Source organism: Arvicola amphibius, chromosome 10 (assembly GCF_903992535.2).
Source record: "Arvicola amphibius chromosome 10, mArvAmp1.2, whole genome shotgun sequence".
Classification (NCBI taxonomy): domain Eukaryota; kingdom Metazoa; phylum Chordata; class Mammalia; order Rodentia; family Cricetidae; genus Arvicola; species Arvicola amphibius.
Window position 1 is genome coordinate 60,035,021 of NC_052056.1, and position 17,303 is coordinate 60,052,323.

Here is a 17,303-nt window from a genome sequence, read left to right on the forward strand (position 1 = left end):
AAGTCAGCCTGGGGTACACGTAAGAGATTATTTCAAAACCCAAAGCAAAAAGAAGATAAAAAGTGTGCCAGATACACAGTTTCGGGGTATGGCTTACAAATGTTATTTTAAAGACCACACAATATATAATATAAAATAAAGAACATTTTAAAGGCATATATTTTTAAAGGTTTGTTTTGCTCAGAGTGTAGTTTAAATAACACATTCCAAGGGCATGCCTGTGGCCGGGAGGGGACTAGGAATGTCACACATCGACACTTTTCCTTGCCCGCAGCTGCAGGCTCGAAGTTAGGCGCGTTAGGCGCGCTGGTAGATCTGGGTCCAGCCCCACAGCTGCTTCATCCTACCTGTGTGACCTCGAGCGAGGCACTTAATGGCACTTAATGTTCGACAAATATCAGCCTGCTCATCTATGAGGGGGAGATAACAACTACTATTAATACACAGCTGTTGAAAGGAGTAAACAAAACGCCACACAGGGCCGCCAGCCGCGTACCTGCAGCGTGGTAAGTAGGCAGTAACTGGTACTCCCTGCCAACCACCACCCTTTCCATGGAGCCAGAAACTCCCAGCTATGCCTCGAACTCACAAGCTCACCGCCACTCTTCCCGTGATGTTTATCTCCTTTCTCCTTATTTGCATTTCCTGATTTTCATGTTGAATGTTCTCTTTTTGAAAATGATTTTCCAAAGGGTCTACCTTTTGGCTAAACCTTTCTCTAAGTCTGAGTAAAATCAACACGTAAACAAAACTGATGTCATTAAACAGATCAAGGTCAGCCCTCGGATGAAAATGTCAAGGGCGGGCGGAACGGAAGCTCACTGGACTCCGGCAAGAAACCTGGCACTCGGCCAGGACTGTGGTTCACTTGGCTTCTCTGTCTGCTGGTCAGATCTGTATCCAATTCATTGCCAGCCCGCTTTCAGCTTTTAACCTCTCAGTCCACATTCAGTTTAGGTGACCGTGCCTCTTATGTCACTGAGAAACAAGCAACGGGTCCCCTCCTCACCAGTCCCTACAGTGTGCCGCAGCTCCAGAAATGTGGTGGTGAGTCTGTACCCTTTTGTCCAGCCTAAAACTTCAAGCCTCCTGCTCTCTGCTCTGATCTCACTGTCCCCAAGGAAGGCAGGCTCCACCCTCCTTGAGACAACACAGCCCTGTAAATCCCACCCTCTCTGGAGAACATCCCATCAGTCTCTCCCTGGTTCCTTCCCACGTGCTTAAAAATATACTCGGAGCCCAGTGATCACAACCCTTCTGTGACCCTGCTTCTCCAATGGACTCTCACGCCTCATCTCTCTTAAATGTTGCCCCCGTTTCCCCACTCAGTTCCCCATAATCTGACCTCTCTCAGCTGTCCATAGAAAGGAGAAGTAGGGCTTGAGAGTTGGGGACCAGCCCTTCCCAGTCTAGGAAAATAAACAAAAGCTGGCTACTCCCCAAGGTACAGACAGACTCGCTGGCTTATTCATCTCCAACAGCTGGCCCCAGAGAGACTGAGGCCTGGAAAAAGAGACTGGGGTGCAGGGGGCTTGGTTTCTGTATTTTAAGGACACAGGTCTCTAACCTATGGGGCAAGTTAGTTTCTTGAGGATGGAAGAAGTCACTTGGTGGCTACAATGTCTGACAAAGGAAAGCGGTCCTTCAAATGACAGAGAATACAGAGAATAATTTCTACCCTCCTGTTCCTGGCTCTCCTGAGGGATACCGCCCCCTCCCCCAACAGTAAAGTGGGCAACCAGAGGAAGGCACAGAAAGATCTGCTAGACATCAGGTTAAAGTAAGTTGTGTTTAGCAAATAAAATTTGTGTATATGGGAGGAGGTGGTGGTGGTGGCCAATCAAAGCTTAGAAGGGGTATTGATGAGACCTGCAGGAGACAGGCTCAAGCCAGCTACTGCGAGTCCAAACCACCAGGGAGTGACTGGGTAGAAAAGTCACTGGGAGGCTAGGGAAGCTGCTCGGTGGCAGAGCACCAGCCTAGCTCGCGTGAGGCCCTGGATTCAATCCAAACTCCTAAAGAGGGCTGGAGAGAAATGAAGGAGGGAAGGAGAGGAGTGCTGAAGAGGGAGGGGAACTGGGGGAGAGAAACATTTTTTCTTGTAGGGGTGTGTTTTTCCTACACAGGGTCTCACTACGTAGCCCTGGCTGTCCTGGAACTCAGAGATCTGCCTGCCTCTGCCTCCCAAGGGCTGGGATTAAAGGTGTGCACCACTACACATGAGAAAAACAGTCTCTGTGGGCCGGAGAAATAGTTCAGTGGTACAAGGCATGCCTAATGGGCACCAGGTCCTGGGTTCAATTCCAAGTACAAAACAAACAAATACAACGGTTATGCCAGGACATGCCCAAGGCTCCACAGACCCATTTTGTAAAAAGTTATTTACACATAGGGACCACACAGAGCATGGCAAGTCAGAGGGGCCATTCTCAAAAATGTGTGTTTACTGAAATATGTAAGGAACCCAGTGAGCATCAGCCAGCTTCTCTCTGGTGCAGGCATCTTTCCTCTGGCATCTGAGCCAATGGGCTCAGAGCCCACACCCACTCACTGCCTCATCAGGCAGCTGCTCTGGCACTGAGCAGCAATCCTTGTTAGAAATTCTTCCCTACCACGAACCCTGGGACTCCAAGCTGCTGACCCATGGCTACTCATGTGTCTCCTCCAGCCAGAAGGGCCCTTCCCCTCCTCTGTGATAGGTAAAGTCAGTTAATACACTCTTCACAGTATCTCCCCTCAGAGGACAGCATTTCTATGTCCAGCACCATCCACCCACCCATCTCTGCTTTCTTACTATCAACACTTTAAAACAGTTTTCATTTTACATGCATGTGTGTCTACCTGAGGGTGTGTGTGTGTGTACCTCATGCTGCAGGTGCCTGCAGATGTCAGAAGAGGGAGTCAGATCCCCTGGAACTAGAGTTACAGGCAGTTGTGAGCTTCCATGTGGACCAGGAGCTAAACCTGGGTCCTCTCTAAGGGCAGGAAGCTTTTAACCCCTGAGCTATCTTTGTAGCCACTCTATACATTTAAAACATAATTTCCAGGGCAGACCTAGTCCACTAGATGTGTTATCGCCCACAAAGAAGAAGGTAAGGCTGAGACAGAGGCCTGCAGACCTCTGACTGGGTCATGCATACATGGCCTCTGTTAAACACATTTTCCATTAGGGTCACAGTGAGCCCAAGGCTCCCCAGATTCATTCCATAACACTTATTTACATGTGTGAACCACTAGAACATAGCAAGTCAGAGGGGCATATTCAGGGATGTCCTGTGGAGAATTTGGTCTGGGAATCTGAGAGAAGGCCATGTCTCTCCTATCTTAGACAGCCTTCTAAACAGGAGGTGTCTGCCTCTGTGTTGGTAGCTCACTGCCCTGGCTCATTAGTGCGGAGACAACACCACACTCTCTATGGAAAGCTACTCAAATGCGGTCCTAGAATAGAGGCCCATCAGCTTCAGTGAGGACAGAATTGCCCAGCTCTCCCATCTTAAGATCATTCCTCCAACCACAAAGAGGTCCTTAAGCCAGAAGTCAATACTACCCCATAGTCCCAGCTGGTACTGAAGAATCATTTGCCCCAAACTTCCCCTCTGCTAAAAACGACCCATTCTGTGAATGGCAGTGTCTGACCACGGCAGTGTCTGACTCTATGAGAGCCTAGAAGCAGAATTGGTGGGTCTGAGGCCCCTTCAAAACTGGGGCAGATAAGGAAGAGCACAAAGCTCTCCCATTTTACAGGCAGGAAAGCTGGGGACGTGCTCCATCGGCTTGTTGACCTTGGGACCACCCAGTGGAAACCCCAAGCACCATCAGTTACAGACCAACTGTGCCTGATGAAAAGCAAAGTCATGGCTCCACAGAGAAGCAGCAGTACGGCCATCTTAGTTGTCCCACAGGGTTGTGGGTAACCGCAATGGTGCCTTAGGCCAGGCTCACGTTGGAAGCTCACCCCTCCCACTTCTCTGCTCTTGTGTGACTTCAAAGACGGCACAGGCTCCAAGGTCAACGCATGCACAAGGATCCATTTGCCAGCTCCGGCCCTGACATTTCTACCTGTGGCAATTTGGAGACGTTACTTAACTTGTCGCGGTAGGAGACAGGACAACCACTTTCAAAGGGTAGAGTAAAAGAAACCCGTGAAGCTTGGTGCACAGCCTGGGAGAAGTAAAAGGACCAACCCAGCCTTTAGGGGAGGAAGGCTGTCATTTACCATTGGGTCCTATGAGGCCTGTTTGCCCAGCTGCTCCTTAGATCTTGTTCTCTCATTGTCTTCCACGTAGGGTTAAGTTTAGAGGCAGATCTGTGACCACCTCAACCTCAAGCCCCTCTCTGTACCTCATAGGTACACAGTACACAGACTTTCAGATTGTCAAGGGAACACTGTACATTAACCTTTCCAGAAGGGGTTGAGAGGAAGAGGGAACAGGTGCGGAGGAGGAAGGGAAGAGAGGGGGGCGGCCTGTTTGGCCAGTGCAGATTCCCCAGCAGACCCGAGCTTGAGGACCAAAGCGTCTTAGTTGCAACATGGCCCACAGGGGAAATCAAGTTTTCATTGTGGGATTGGCTTCCCGAATGACCAACCACACTGACATTCGGGCCTGTTTCCATCACTCTGGAACAATAAACATGCTCTCCTTAGGAGGTTGTTTTTCCTGCTTCTAACCATACTTTGCAATGGAATATACTTGGGAGAAAAAAAATCTGCTCTGTGGTTAATGAGGCCATAGTGTAGAATTTCTTTCCTTGAGGAAAGAAGTCGCCTGTGACTCAGGGTCCAAACATCCACCTCAAGTCCAAAGCCCAAAGAGCATAGCAGGGATCTCTGGTGCAGGCTGGGGAGCAGGGGCCAAGCTGGACTGAAGGCACTGTAGAAGGTAGAATGTTGAGCCATACAGATTTTCCATTAGGGGGGTTAAGGATGTAGCTCAGTGGTAGTGTTCTAGCCTGAGCAAGTAAGACCCGTAGTGATTTCTAGCACTATAGAAAGTAAATGAATAAGTAAAAAGTGTTCGATTTTTTTTGTAGAAGAGATGCCGATAGGCAAATATCAATGACAGAAAAATAGCAATGATTTCATACAGGCCAGTGGAATGCTTATAAAAAGGATGTTTAATTTACCCTCAAATGGATCCCCCAACTCAAATAAAACAGTAGCTAGGCATGGTGGTACATGCCTTTAAGGCCAGTGCCTGGAAGCAGGGCAAGTGGATTGCTTTGAGTTAAGGGGCCAGCCTGGTCTACATAGTGAGTTCCAGGCCAACTAGAGAAACCTGTCTTTAAAAAACACAAAACTCTAAGAGTAGGGGCCTTCTCTCAGTTTCTTTACTTTTCTCTCCACCAGAACGGCTACCGAGTTGAGAGTATTGCAATAACCACACAAACAACTCCACTTCAGAGGGCGGGTATAGCACACTATGGATGCCACGGAGGCAGCAGAGCATAGTGGGAAGGCAAGCGAGGAGCAGGGGGATCTGGGCTATTTCTGAGCTTCCTTCAGGAGCACAGAGGCAGCTATGAGCACAAAGCATTGTTCCCGCGCTTGTGTAAACAAACCTAGCCTGTGTCAGGCAGTGCAATGACAACACCTACAGTGTTGTAGACACCCCATTCAAGTAATGCCCTGACCTAGTGAGGGTGATGGATCAGGGAAAATTCCCTGATGGACAAACAATCAAGCTGACATTTGCAACACAAGCGAACCAGGTTGACCATGCAAAGAATGGGAAAGCAGTCCAGGGGGCTGGGAGGTCACTCAGTGGGAGAGAGCACTTGCCCAGTATGTTTGCAGGTCAGAGGGTCAAGTTCCAGTCTTCCACTTCTGAACCAACCCCCATCACACACGCATGCACACATGCGCGTGTGAGTATACACACACACACACACACACACACACACACACACACACACATATTGATGTTTAAGAAAAGCAGGTTCAGGGAGGGATGGTATTCAAGCATGGGGCTTTGGGGCAGGGAAGCCCCACAGTAATAGGAAGAAGGCAGTTATACATTTGTTAAAATCTATCAAATACACAACGAACACCAAGACTGAACCCTAGCGTAAAATGCACTGTGTGTGTAATGGGCCAACGTTGGCCCATACTGATGCGGGCTATGGCGATGCAGGAGGCTGGAGGTGGGGCGGAAACAGCTTGATGCAATGAATTCTATTAAGAAGACAGGAAATGAAGGAAAGCTAGGAGTGTCGGGGAGAGGGAGTAAGCAAAGGAAGCAGCGTGAGCAAGAGCCCAGCTGCAGTCGGATAAGTGACTCCAGGCTGCTGCGGTTGGCCCTGAGGAAGGCTGAGGAAACTGACACACTGGCCGTTATAGAAGCAAAGCGTCAGGTACCCTGGAGCCGCCTGGACTTGTCCCTGGCTGCCTGTCCCTGCCGCGGTCAGTGAGGGGGCTTTCAGCATGTGTAGATGCCTCCTATGATGGGAAGGGAGGCAGGCACGCGGCTGGTTTATGCAGAGGGTGATGGAGATGAGCTCTTGCCAGTGTTGTTGGTAGTACTGAGCTAATTCCCACCCCCGTGTGAGCATACCCAGCTGTCAACTGTAGAACCCCCAGGACAGCAAACCACAGGTCACAGACTTTGCAACCCTGTCACCAAACTAGTGCAGTGATGGGAGAGCATGTATTAAATCACAGTCAAGGGGCCAGGGAGATAACCGGTCGAAAACGCTAGCTGCACGAGCCCGGCAACCCAATTCGATCCAGAACCTGAGGTGGTGGTGCTCATCTGTAACTCCAGTACCCTGTGGCAGGGCGGGAGGTGGAAACAGCAGAGTCACCCTTTGGCTTCTCTTGACCCGTCTAATTTCTTGTAGGCCTTAGACTTGCGTCATGTTTCCAAACCTTGTTTTGGAAGCTTGCTGGCCTGTTAGCCTGGAGCCTGCAGCACAGAAACAGAGACCAGACCCTAACTCCACACGGTAAAAATGAAATCCTTTGGCCTCCGCACGGGTGTTCATACACACACACACACACACACACACACACACACACACACACACACGGGGGGGGGGTAGGAAGAGAGGGAGGGAGAGAGGTGGGAGAGATCCAATACTTTTAATAGTTTCCTGAAGACACTGATGTGAAGGAAAAGCAAACAGACTCTGGAACCCACAACCCTGAGGCCACGTTCACCACTCCACCCACCCCTCATCTTCCCGAGGTCCCGGATGCTTCCTGTTTGGAAAATCAGGAAAACAAGCATAGCTCCAGTCTGAATCACCCATCATACATAAACCGGTACAATTTTAGAATAAGGAATAAGCAACTTAAAGTCAACTTCTAGAAAGTTCTGAGGGAAACAGTAAAACATCGGATAAAGGGAGAAACCATAATCCTGACCCAGAAACGGTATAAGCAAATTCAATTAAAGGCTTAATAAAGCATTAAAGGCAATGGCACATTCCAGTTCTGACCCAGTTGTGAACAATACACTGGAAAGAGATGCTGGCGTGAGAGAGACATCACTTAGCTGTGGATGCCTTAACTGCCTCCGGCAGCAATGGAGCAGCTGGCAGAAGCTACCCTAGTAAAAGCAGGGTCCTTGTCCTGAGTAGAATAATAAAGAGAAGGAGGTATCCCTTTAATGTCTAAAAAAAAAAAAAAAAAAAAAAAAAAAAAAAAAAAAAAAAAAAAAAAACCTTTGCAAGGAATATACAGCATGCCTTAAAGGTAGATTTTATTTATTTGGTTTTTCAAGACAGGATTTTTCTGTGTAGCCCTGGCTGTCCTGGAACTTGCTCTGTAGACCAGGCTGGCCTTGAACTCATAGAAGTCCGCCTGCTTCTGCCTCCCGAGTGCTGGGACTAAAGGCATGTGCCACCACCGCCCAGTAGAAGAAGCCTCTCAAGATAGCCATGTAGAACCCTGAGTCCCACAAGTTGATAATGAATAATCCAACCCAGGGAAACCAGAGCAAGAAGAACCCGTGATGTTGTGAGTCAGGCCTGTTCTCAGATCGTCACCAACAGCAAAGGTCACCAGAAGCAGAGGAGCGCATGTGCACGCAGCAGGGTGGACTGTCCAGACAACTCTGGCCCTTATGAGGAGCCAGCCAACTACACAGGGCTCCTTTCTTCCTCTGTTACACCCAATTTGCAGGACCAAGTTGAAGAGCCTCTAACCTGGGCAAATGGGAGCAGACCCAGTGAACAAAGAAATGCTTAGGTGCTGTAAAAGGTATCTGAGCAATCCCTTAAATAATAGGGAGACAGGGTTTCTGTGAACACAAAACACGATTGACCGTGAGTGGTGATCACTAAGGGTAAATAAACAATAGACATGGTGTTTAATTTCTTGTTCTTCCTATTACTATGTTTAAAATGCTTCATAATAAAAAAATATACATTCATTGTAGAAATTTAGATAAATACAAAAATTTAAAAACCTCTCAGAAACAAAAAAACAAGATATAATTCTATAACCTAAAAATACTGCCATCATTTTGGCCTGTTTCCAGCATTTTCTTTCCTTCCTGTGTATGTGCGCATGCGCACAGATTTGTGTGGAGGCCGGAGGACACCTTGAGGGAGTTGGTTCTCTCCTTCCGTCAGGTTCCCGGGACAGAGCTCAGGCTGCCACCAGGTGCCTCTATCCACTGGGTAATATCACCAGCCCATTTTTCTTTTATTTGCTGAATAGGATCATTCTAGCCACACTGGTTTTTAGTCTGCCTTCATTGGTCCACTCTTAATTGCCCTTAGGCATTGTTCAAGTTTCTAAAGATTCTGTTTTGATTTTTTTTTTTTTTTTTTTTTTTTTTGGTAGCCCTGTTAAGTAGCCCTGGCTGGCTGGAACTACAAAGTGAGTACTAGGCTGGCCTTGAACTCACAGAGATCCACCAGCCTCTCCCTCTTGAGTGCTGGGATTATAGGCATGCACAACCCTGTCTGCCCCTCAAGCTGCTAAAGATTTTTAATGGTACGATTTTGCTGCCTAGTCATTTACAAAAAGCTAGCCTAAGATCTAGTCCTAATACTTTTGCTACAATAAGAAAAATATATAATAAACCAGGAAAAGTGACATTATAAATTAGGCAATTTCAAATGAGAAAGAAACGTGTTAATACACGTCTAAATGTAACTCCACAGCACAGGAGTGGGGAAAAAGCAAAGAGAGAAACTGGCAATTTGAAAACAGCAAATTCTAAACAATGATTAACTCTCCCTGTGGCAAAGGCCATGATGAGACAGGTCTAAGGCTGACGTGGCCCACACGGTGCATCTCAGTCAATTGATAACTCACCAGGTTCAAGCAATAAGTTCAGGAAATCTGCTAGAAGCCTCTGAAACACCGAACTTCAAAGGGTGGACTATTGCACCTGGGATGGCACAGGAGGATTATGCAGGCACAGGGTGGACTCTGGTCTCTCTCGGGACCAGTCACCAACAGTCCCAGCACTTGCTGTGTTCTTCATCTAGCATCTTCATCTTCATCTATTGCCGGGCCTGACCTGCAGCGGAGTTTTTCTCCCCATCCCACCCCCCATACAGTTTTTAAAGATGACTGCCTCCAAAAGAAAATCCACCAAATTCTCTGGGTAAGGAGGTGAGGGCAATCTTACTTTTTTTTTTTTCTGCATCATTTTCCCCCTAACAAAATGTTGAATTTGGCTGAATGCCTGTGAAGACAATGCCTCTCTGATCAAAATCAGAATGTTGGTTAAAAAAAAAAGGTGGGGGAGTACAATCCATAAACTATTTCACGACATGTAGAAGATTCAGAGATGATTCAGAAGATTCCATCTGGCCTTCAGATTACAAAAAATAAAAAAAACAAAAAACAAAAAAAAAAAAAAACCAGGGACCTTGACCTCTGAATTAGGCCTTGTGCTACTGGCCAGCAGCCACCGGATGGTGCGCCGCTGTGATCTCCCACTCTGAAGGAGCCCCGAGGTCTTCTCAATGGCATAGGCAGAGCCCCGTTGTTTTCTATGTCTTTTCCTTCCCCTTGGCCGTCTTTGTTGCTGTTTGGGTCTTATTTCAGAAATGACAACAGTGGGCTTTGCTCTTATCCATTTCGAAGGATTACAGAGGAACATGAATACAGGACAAGCCCAGCAAACACACTCAGAAACCCAAGATCACCTGCAGATAAGCAAGCAAGCAAGCAGCAGCAGCCACCGTGTGTGGCCTCAAAACTAGGTTTTAACCTCTTCTCCGGACCTCCCAATTGTCTAAGAGTTCCTACCACTATCACTCCACTGCTGGTGAACCCCACCACTCCACCGCTGGTGAACCCCACCACTCCACCGCTGGTGAACCCCACCACTCCACCGCTGGTGAACCCCCAGAGGTTTTCCAGACTCATCATCAAGAGGCTGGAGAGATGACTCACAGTGTTTAGATTAGCACTTTCCGCTCTTCCAGAGGACCCAGGTTCGATTCTCAGCCACTCACAGGGAGGCTTACAACTGTCTATAACTCCAGTTCTGAAGACTCTGAGGTCCTTTTCTTACCACCTCCATGGGCACTGACCACGTATACTTACATACATGCAGGCAAAAAATTCACATACGTAACATTTTTAAAAAAAAAAAATCTTTGGAAACAAGAATGCACTGCCATTGTAGACAGTGCTGAGCTTTGCTGAGAATTGCTAAGGTCTGGACACACACCAGGAGGATGAGCCAAATGACACCGTACACGTGCTTCAGTAACGAGCTGCAGATTAATTAACCTTCCGTTGCTTCTATTAAGCTCCTCTGACAGAAAATTACTTTAACAATAAGTTGTTAACAATTTCCCACTTACAGAAACCTTATAGAGGTTCTCCAAATTGGGAGCCTCTCAAAGTCAAAGTTCACTTCTGACTGTGCCCTCCTTCTGGATTCACACATCACAGAGAAACAAGGAAAACAAAAACAAAGACATGCAACCGAAGACGGAGTGATTCTGTTTCCCAGCTTGATTCCCCAGTGAGGCAATCTTTAAGGTTAAAAAAAACTGCATGAGAAAAAAAAAGCCAACACATAAACACAGAACAGCTGTCTCCTGGCAAAGACACTCCCCCAATTGCACAGAGCCACACCCCACCGTGGAGATGGGACAAGCTCAACTCATCCCGAGTCCAGCTGACTTGAATGCTAGAGATTTCCCCGAGGTGTGGCTGAGCTCTGCCTCTGATGTAAGAGTGGATGGGAGCCACGTGCTTGGGTGTCTCACAACCGGCCTTACCTTGCAGACAGCTGCTTGGAGCACAGCATCAAAGCCCCCTTCGGGGGCATCACGGTTCCGGGACACCCTCTGCTTCCTCACTTCCTCGTTGAAACTGTCGACTCTGTCTGTCAGAGGCAGCAGATGGCGGAACCCGAAGGAGGGGACGCAGTTTGGGAATAACTTGTAACTAGAGAGAGAGAAGAGAAGATTTGCTTTCCCATCATCATCATCTCTAAGTCTTTTCATTTTTTAATCACACTTCATTATTTGAGTGTGCGTGTATGTGTGCACACACATGTGCAAGGCAGAGAATAACTTGCAGAGATCAAGTTCTCTCCTTTGATCATGTGGGTTCTGGGAATCAAACTCAGGTCATCAGGCTTAGCGGCGGTCACCTCCACCCACTGAACCATCTCTCCGGCCCCATCTCTAACAATCAATCGAGTGTTCTGGTCTTCACTGCGTGCCGGGAAAAGCATCAATCAACATTTACCCAGCACCCACCACCTACTCTGGGACAAGCAGAGTGGAGAGGATAAAGATAAATAACAGCTATCCCTGGAAGCAGGCACACAGCCAGACCACGGAAGTGTGTGGGCAACGGCTCAAAGTGGGGATCGCAGTAGACTCTGTGGCGGGGGGGGGGGGGATTTGATGAGGGGCCTTGGAAGATGAGTGGGACCAGCGGCACAACCAAGGTGGACAATGGCCACATGTGCAGCTGCCGGAAGACAGAGGGCTCACTGGTGACCCCCGGAAAGTACTGGCCTAAGAAGAGATACGGAATGGGACAGGAATTCAAAACATTCTTCTGCTCCGTCACTCGTTTATAACATTGCAGTGACAGAGTATCCACTCGCCAGAGAAATCTAAACTTCTTCGAATGGCAATCTGTAACTGAGAGCTTTGAAAGACAGGCATTCAGGGGATACGGTAAGTGATCCCATTCCTACAGGAAAGTGGTTCTCAACGACAGCGTCAAGCCTGGGCAACAGAAACAGGAAGAGAGGTCTTACATGGGTTCCTGGGATAAAGGAGGGGGCAGAGCGTGGCAGCCACAGAAAAGAAACGCTAGCGGAGCCTATGAAGAAAGGAGACAGAAGAAGGCCAGTGTGCTGGACGCATAGTAAAGGGGACAGACTAAGCGGACATGGGGGGCAGTCTGGCCCAGACCTACAGGATCTGTGACCATGTAAATGAAGTCTCTCTATAGAAAAACAAGAGGCCGGGGAGGAAGGCTTTAGAATCCCATTCAAGCTGTGCCTGGGAAGGGAAACAGGCTTAGCAACTGCTAGAGGTCCCACCATCCCTGCTGCCAAAGCCCTGCCTCACCAGGACAGGTCTAGGCAGGCTCCCCTCCTCTGCAGAGAGCCAAACTCTGGCTCTCTAGGAGGTGGTCCTACCGCTAACAGTCACAATGCCACTGTCACACAGACCTCACAAGCTGCTGGGGACAGATCACACCCCTGCCCCCTACCTGGCCACCCCATGTCAACACACACACACACACACACACACACACACACACACACAAAATCCACCAAACAGTTCTTTCTCTCCAGCCTCTCTAGCTAGACTTCTTTCCCTTGCCTGCATTGAGTCTTCATAAACACCTTAAGCTTAGACTGGTGGGCTATTTTTAAGCCCACACTTCAGGCCACCCAAAGATTTTGTGTAGCTTCCTCATTGTATAGAAACAAGTACAGACACTGAGTTCCCATTGGAAGGAGCTGAGACCCCGCCCACACCGATCTGACAGACAGACAAGCCCAGAGGGGAGGGAAACACATCCACCAAGGCATTCCATTCTTCCTCCAAGCTCCTATTCCCTTCTGTTGTTCCTGGCCTTGGGTGTGTGCTTGTTGTGACAGTCGGGAGGAGAGACCTAATAACTGCCCTGAAAAGAGAAACCAGGAGAGCTGAGAAGAGCAGCCATGGTGCCTCAGCTTTTAAACCTGCCTTCCCGCCTGCGAGCAGACCTGCTCTGGCTGCAGAGATCTTACAGGTAATGTGCTGTAGCCCGGTCAGGGACACCTCTGACGGGACACAGCTTTGCCACACAGATCCTGGGAAGGTGTCACTGAAACAGCATGCCACCTGGGACAGATTTCTGGCTTAGTCCTTAGAGTCGCTCCAGAGTAGCCTGGAGATCCAAGTTTCAGTCACCAGGCAGGAGGTTACCGGACACATACTGTGTCTATGCTATGGAATCCCAGTGGAGGGACGTTTATGAAGAGCTACTCAAGACTATTAACCAGGAAGACGAAAAATAAATACAGAACTCTCTCTCTCTCTCTCTCTCTCTCTCTCTCTCTCTCTCTCTCTCTGTGTGTGTGTGTGTGTGTGTGTGTGCATGCGCACACACACACACACACACACCTATGCATTCATGTTAAAAGTTAATCCAGAGCTGGGCAGTGGTGACACACACCTTTAATCCCAGTCTTCGGGAGGCAGAGGCAGGGGGATCTAAGTTCAGGGCCAGCATGGTCTACAGAGAGAGTTCCAGGACAGCCAGGGACACAAAGAAACCCTATCTTGAAAAAACAGTGAATCCAGTTTGAAGACATCCGATCTAGGCAAATTCTAGAAATGATGCAATATTCAAGACAAGATTGTAGAATGAGTTAGTATGGAAGGCACCTTAGCCTGAATACAGAGAAATTCTAGACAAAATATAATTTAAAAAAAAATCCAAATAGACAGCTGTGATTGAAGGCTACAGAGAAGAGAAAATGGCGCGTAAATGAATGAGCTGAAGAGAGGGAGTGGGGAAGTGAAAGAAGCCTGGGTTTGCAGCTAGAGGAGCCCAGGGGAGCCTGGAGCTGCCTGGCTCTCTACAGGAGCTCTACAGAAAGCTGGATGCTACTAAGACCTGCAGTACTGAGCCAGTCATGAATCTCCAACCACCAGCCTACAAAAGAGGCAAGGATGCTAACTATCCACTGCAGGCTATGCGCAAGAGAGAAAAACATGAGGTCTAGAGAGAAAGTGCAGTGGTTAGGAACACAGACTGCTCTTGCAGAGGACCTGAATACATCTGTAACTCCAGCTCCAAGTGATCCAACACCTCTGGACTCCATAGGCACTACACTCAAATGTACAAGTCCTCCACCCAATACACACATAATTAAAAATAAATTTTTAAAGGAGGGGATGGGGAGAGAATAAAAATCACTTTAAGGCTAAAGACAGGCTCAATGACTAAGAGAGCTTGCTGCTCTTCCAGAGGATCCAAGTTCAGTTCCCAGCACCCACATCAGGCAGCTCAGGATTGCCGGCGACTCTGGCTCCAGGGGCTCCAACGCCCTCTTCTGGCCTCCTTGGGCACCAGCACACATGCATACACATAAATAAAATAGACAAACACAGACATACACAGGTTCTAAGTAAGGGGCTGACCTTACCACCCACTTACTAATACATCTTGAAATCACTTAAGACCTAAGACTGCTGTCCTACTGTGTGCCCAGCCTGTTTGTCTAACCTGCCTTTAAGAGAAGAATGTAGCACCCAACCTTGCATGCCTTGCATTTCCCATGTAATCAGCTTCTACAGCCTAAGCGAATGCACAGCTGCAATCTTAAGTTATGTCCTCTTCCATGCCCCCACCCAGACAATACATGCGTATCATTTGTTGAAAAGAGCAAATACAGAGGTTGAAAACAATTTTATAAAAGAATGTCCACCATAAGTGCTGAACACCACATTTGGATGTGATGTGATAAATAATGATGTTTGCAACAATACTGCTTGTTATCTCGGTCAGCTAGAGTCAGTGACTTAATCTCTTGCAAAATTCTGATTATCGATAAAATATCTCATCCTCTTTGGGCTTGGGTTTAGGTTCCAGAGACATGCATAAACAAACCAAGGTCGTCATGATCGCCAGGAGAGATGGGACCTGCTACAGTGCCTCTCTCAGGAAAACGGTGAAGAAACTGAAATCAGCCAGCACGCCAAGTACACATGCTCTTTCTGGGCAAGACCAAGATGAAGAGATGAGCAGATGGCATCTGGCACTGTGGTGCCTGCATGAAAACAGCGGCTGCTGGGGCCTGGACCTCCCACATCACCTCAGTTCTCACAAGGAAGTCCACGGCAGAAGACTGAAGGACCCGAAAGGCCTGTGGGAGCGCTACCATTTGAGGCGGGCCTCGTCTGCAATAAATGGGTTAATTTACATTTAAAAAAAAAAAAACTCTCATTGCTTCCCCATAGGATGCTCTCTGTGCTGTTCAATAAACACAGAGGAAAGCCCTCTGTTAGGGACAGGGACAGATTCACAAAAGAGCCCTCAGGCAGGCTAGAGTCAAACTCATGTGACAGACAGAGGACAGACGACACAGAGAAGTCAAAGCTGGCTTGCTCTTCGTTAAATGACACCAAGGAGCGCTTTATCTCTTTCTTTAATGGGACATCAACTCATTATTGGTGACTTGAAGTTTATTATTAATGAGTTCAAACCAACCAACCAACTACATACACATGCATGGATACATCATAAATAAAAATATATGTATGTACTATATACCCCAGACATGCAGGTGCTGTGGAATTAACTAAAAAGAAGCATCAGATTCCCTGGAACTGGAATTATAGGCAGTTGTGAGCTGACCAATGTGGGTTCTGGGAACCTGACCCAGGTCCTCCACCAAAAAAGAAAAAAAAGTCATTCTATGCCCTAGTGATGAGAATTCCCAAGTTGTATGGTAAAGAAAGTTCCAACTGCTGGGAGGTGGTAGCCAGCATTTAAACCTAGCACTTGGGAGGCAGAGGCAGGTGGGTCTCTATAAGCCCCAGGACAGCCTGGGCTACATAGTGAGACTGTCTCAAAAAAGGAACAAGGAAAGGAAAAAAAAAAAAAGAGAAGAGACCCCCAGCTGAGAAATTAACAGGAAAACCAGCCCCACTGTCAACACAGAAAGGTCCCTGACAACAGTAGGAATTAAAACTGCTCTACAGAAAGCCAGGACACCAGGACATATGGCCCTGGATGGAAAACAGCCTCCAATGGAGATGAGCTAATGAAAACATTTCACACCACGTGAGAGGCTAACAGCCCCAAGGAATGCCAGCAAACCTCACACTCCAGAACAGAATGCTCTAAAACTCCCGAGAAAAGGACTGTTGAAACAGTCAAAGAGCGCACAGAATGGCAGCCAAAAGCCAGACGGGAAACGACTAGAAAAATTAAAAACAAACAACAAAGAACAAAAGTCTCAAAGTACCTAAAAACACAAGGGTCCGAGAAAAGGACCAAATGAAAATTGTAGAAAGAGCCGAACAGTGATGTACACCTTTAATCCCAGGACTTGGGGGAGGCAGGGGCAGGCAGAACTCTGTGAGTTCAAGGCCAGCCTGGTCTACGAAGTGAGTTCCCGGACAGCCAGGGCTACATAGAGAAACCCTGTCTTGAAAAACCGATATAGGCAGACAGACAGACAGACAGACAGACAGAATAGTCACAGAGGTCAAAAAATGGTTCAGTATACAGATCAAACTGAAGAACAAAATTGTAACCTGGAAGGATTTTCTATGATGTAACTGGGGGAAGTGTTTCCCCCAGTTACAGGAAAATAAGAAATACAACATTTAGACTGAGAAGCTCCAGCTGACACCTACCAGCAGATGAACACGGAGGCAGGAGAGAGGAAACAGTCACAGAGATACTCTTAGAGCCTTCCAGACAGACGACACAGCCCACCAAGCTCTGAACTACCTCAACAACAGTAACCCCAGCCGAGACACAGTCAAGAGCACGCAACAGAGCAGGATTAGAGAAGCAGAGCACGTCAGCTCAGGCACAAAGAGGCCAGAAGGCAGTGGAATCTCAAAGGGCAGAAACATATAACAGTGATGGAGATGTTTTTACACGAATCTATCTTGATGTCAGCTCAGTTAAAGAAAAAAGTCCTTCAACAAGCAACCGAAAATGGGATGTCAGTGGGTATCGGTGATGCCCCTCAGGGACTCAGGATAGTTATTAAACTGGTCAATCAAATTAAAGAATCCGATGCTTCCATTACTTCTTTCTCCTCTTGGTAAGCCTGGCACTTCTTCAGATTTAGTGTTTCTGGTCCATTCTATGCTGAGTGGAGAAAACCTAGAAATTCTGGTTATTT

General features: G+C 47.6%; 1 protein-coding gene across 2 annotated transcripts in view; it reads right to left on the reverse strand.

The window, feature by feature from the left end:
• Window positions 1-17,303, reverse strand: part of Itgb5 (integrin subunit beta 5) — a 109,558-nt gene that overhangs the window by 53,121 nt on the left and 39,134 nt on the right. For both annotated transcript variants that reach the window (XM_038345422.1, XM_038345421.1), the window contains exon 5: window positions 11,197-11,365. In XM_038345422.1, coding sequence (XP_038201350.1) covers window positions 11,197-11,365 — 169 coding nt within the window. The remainder of the gene's footprint in view (window positions 1-11,196; window positions 11,366-17,303) is intronic.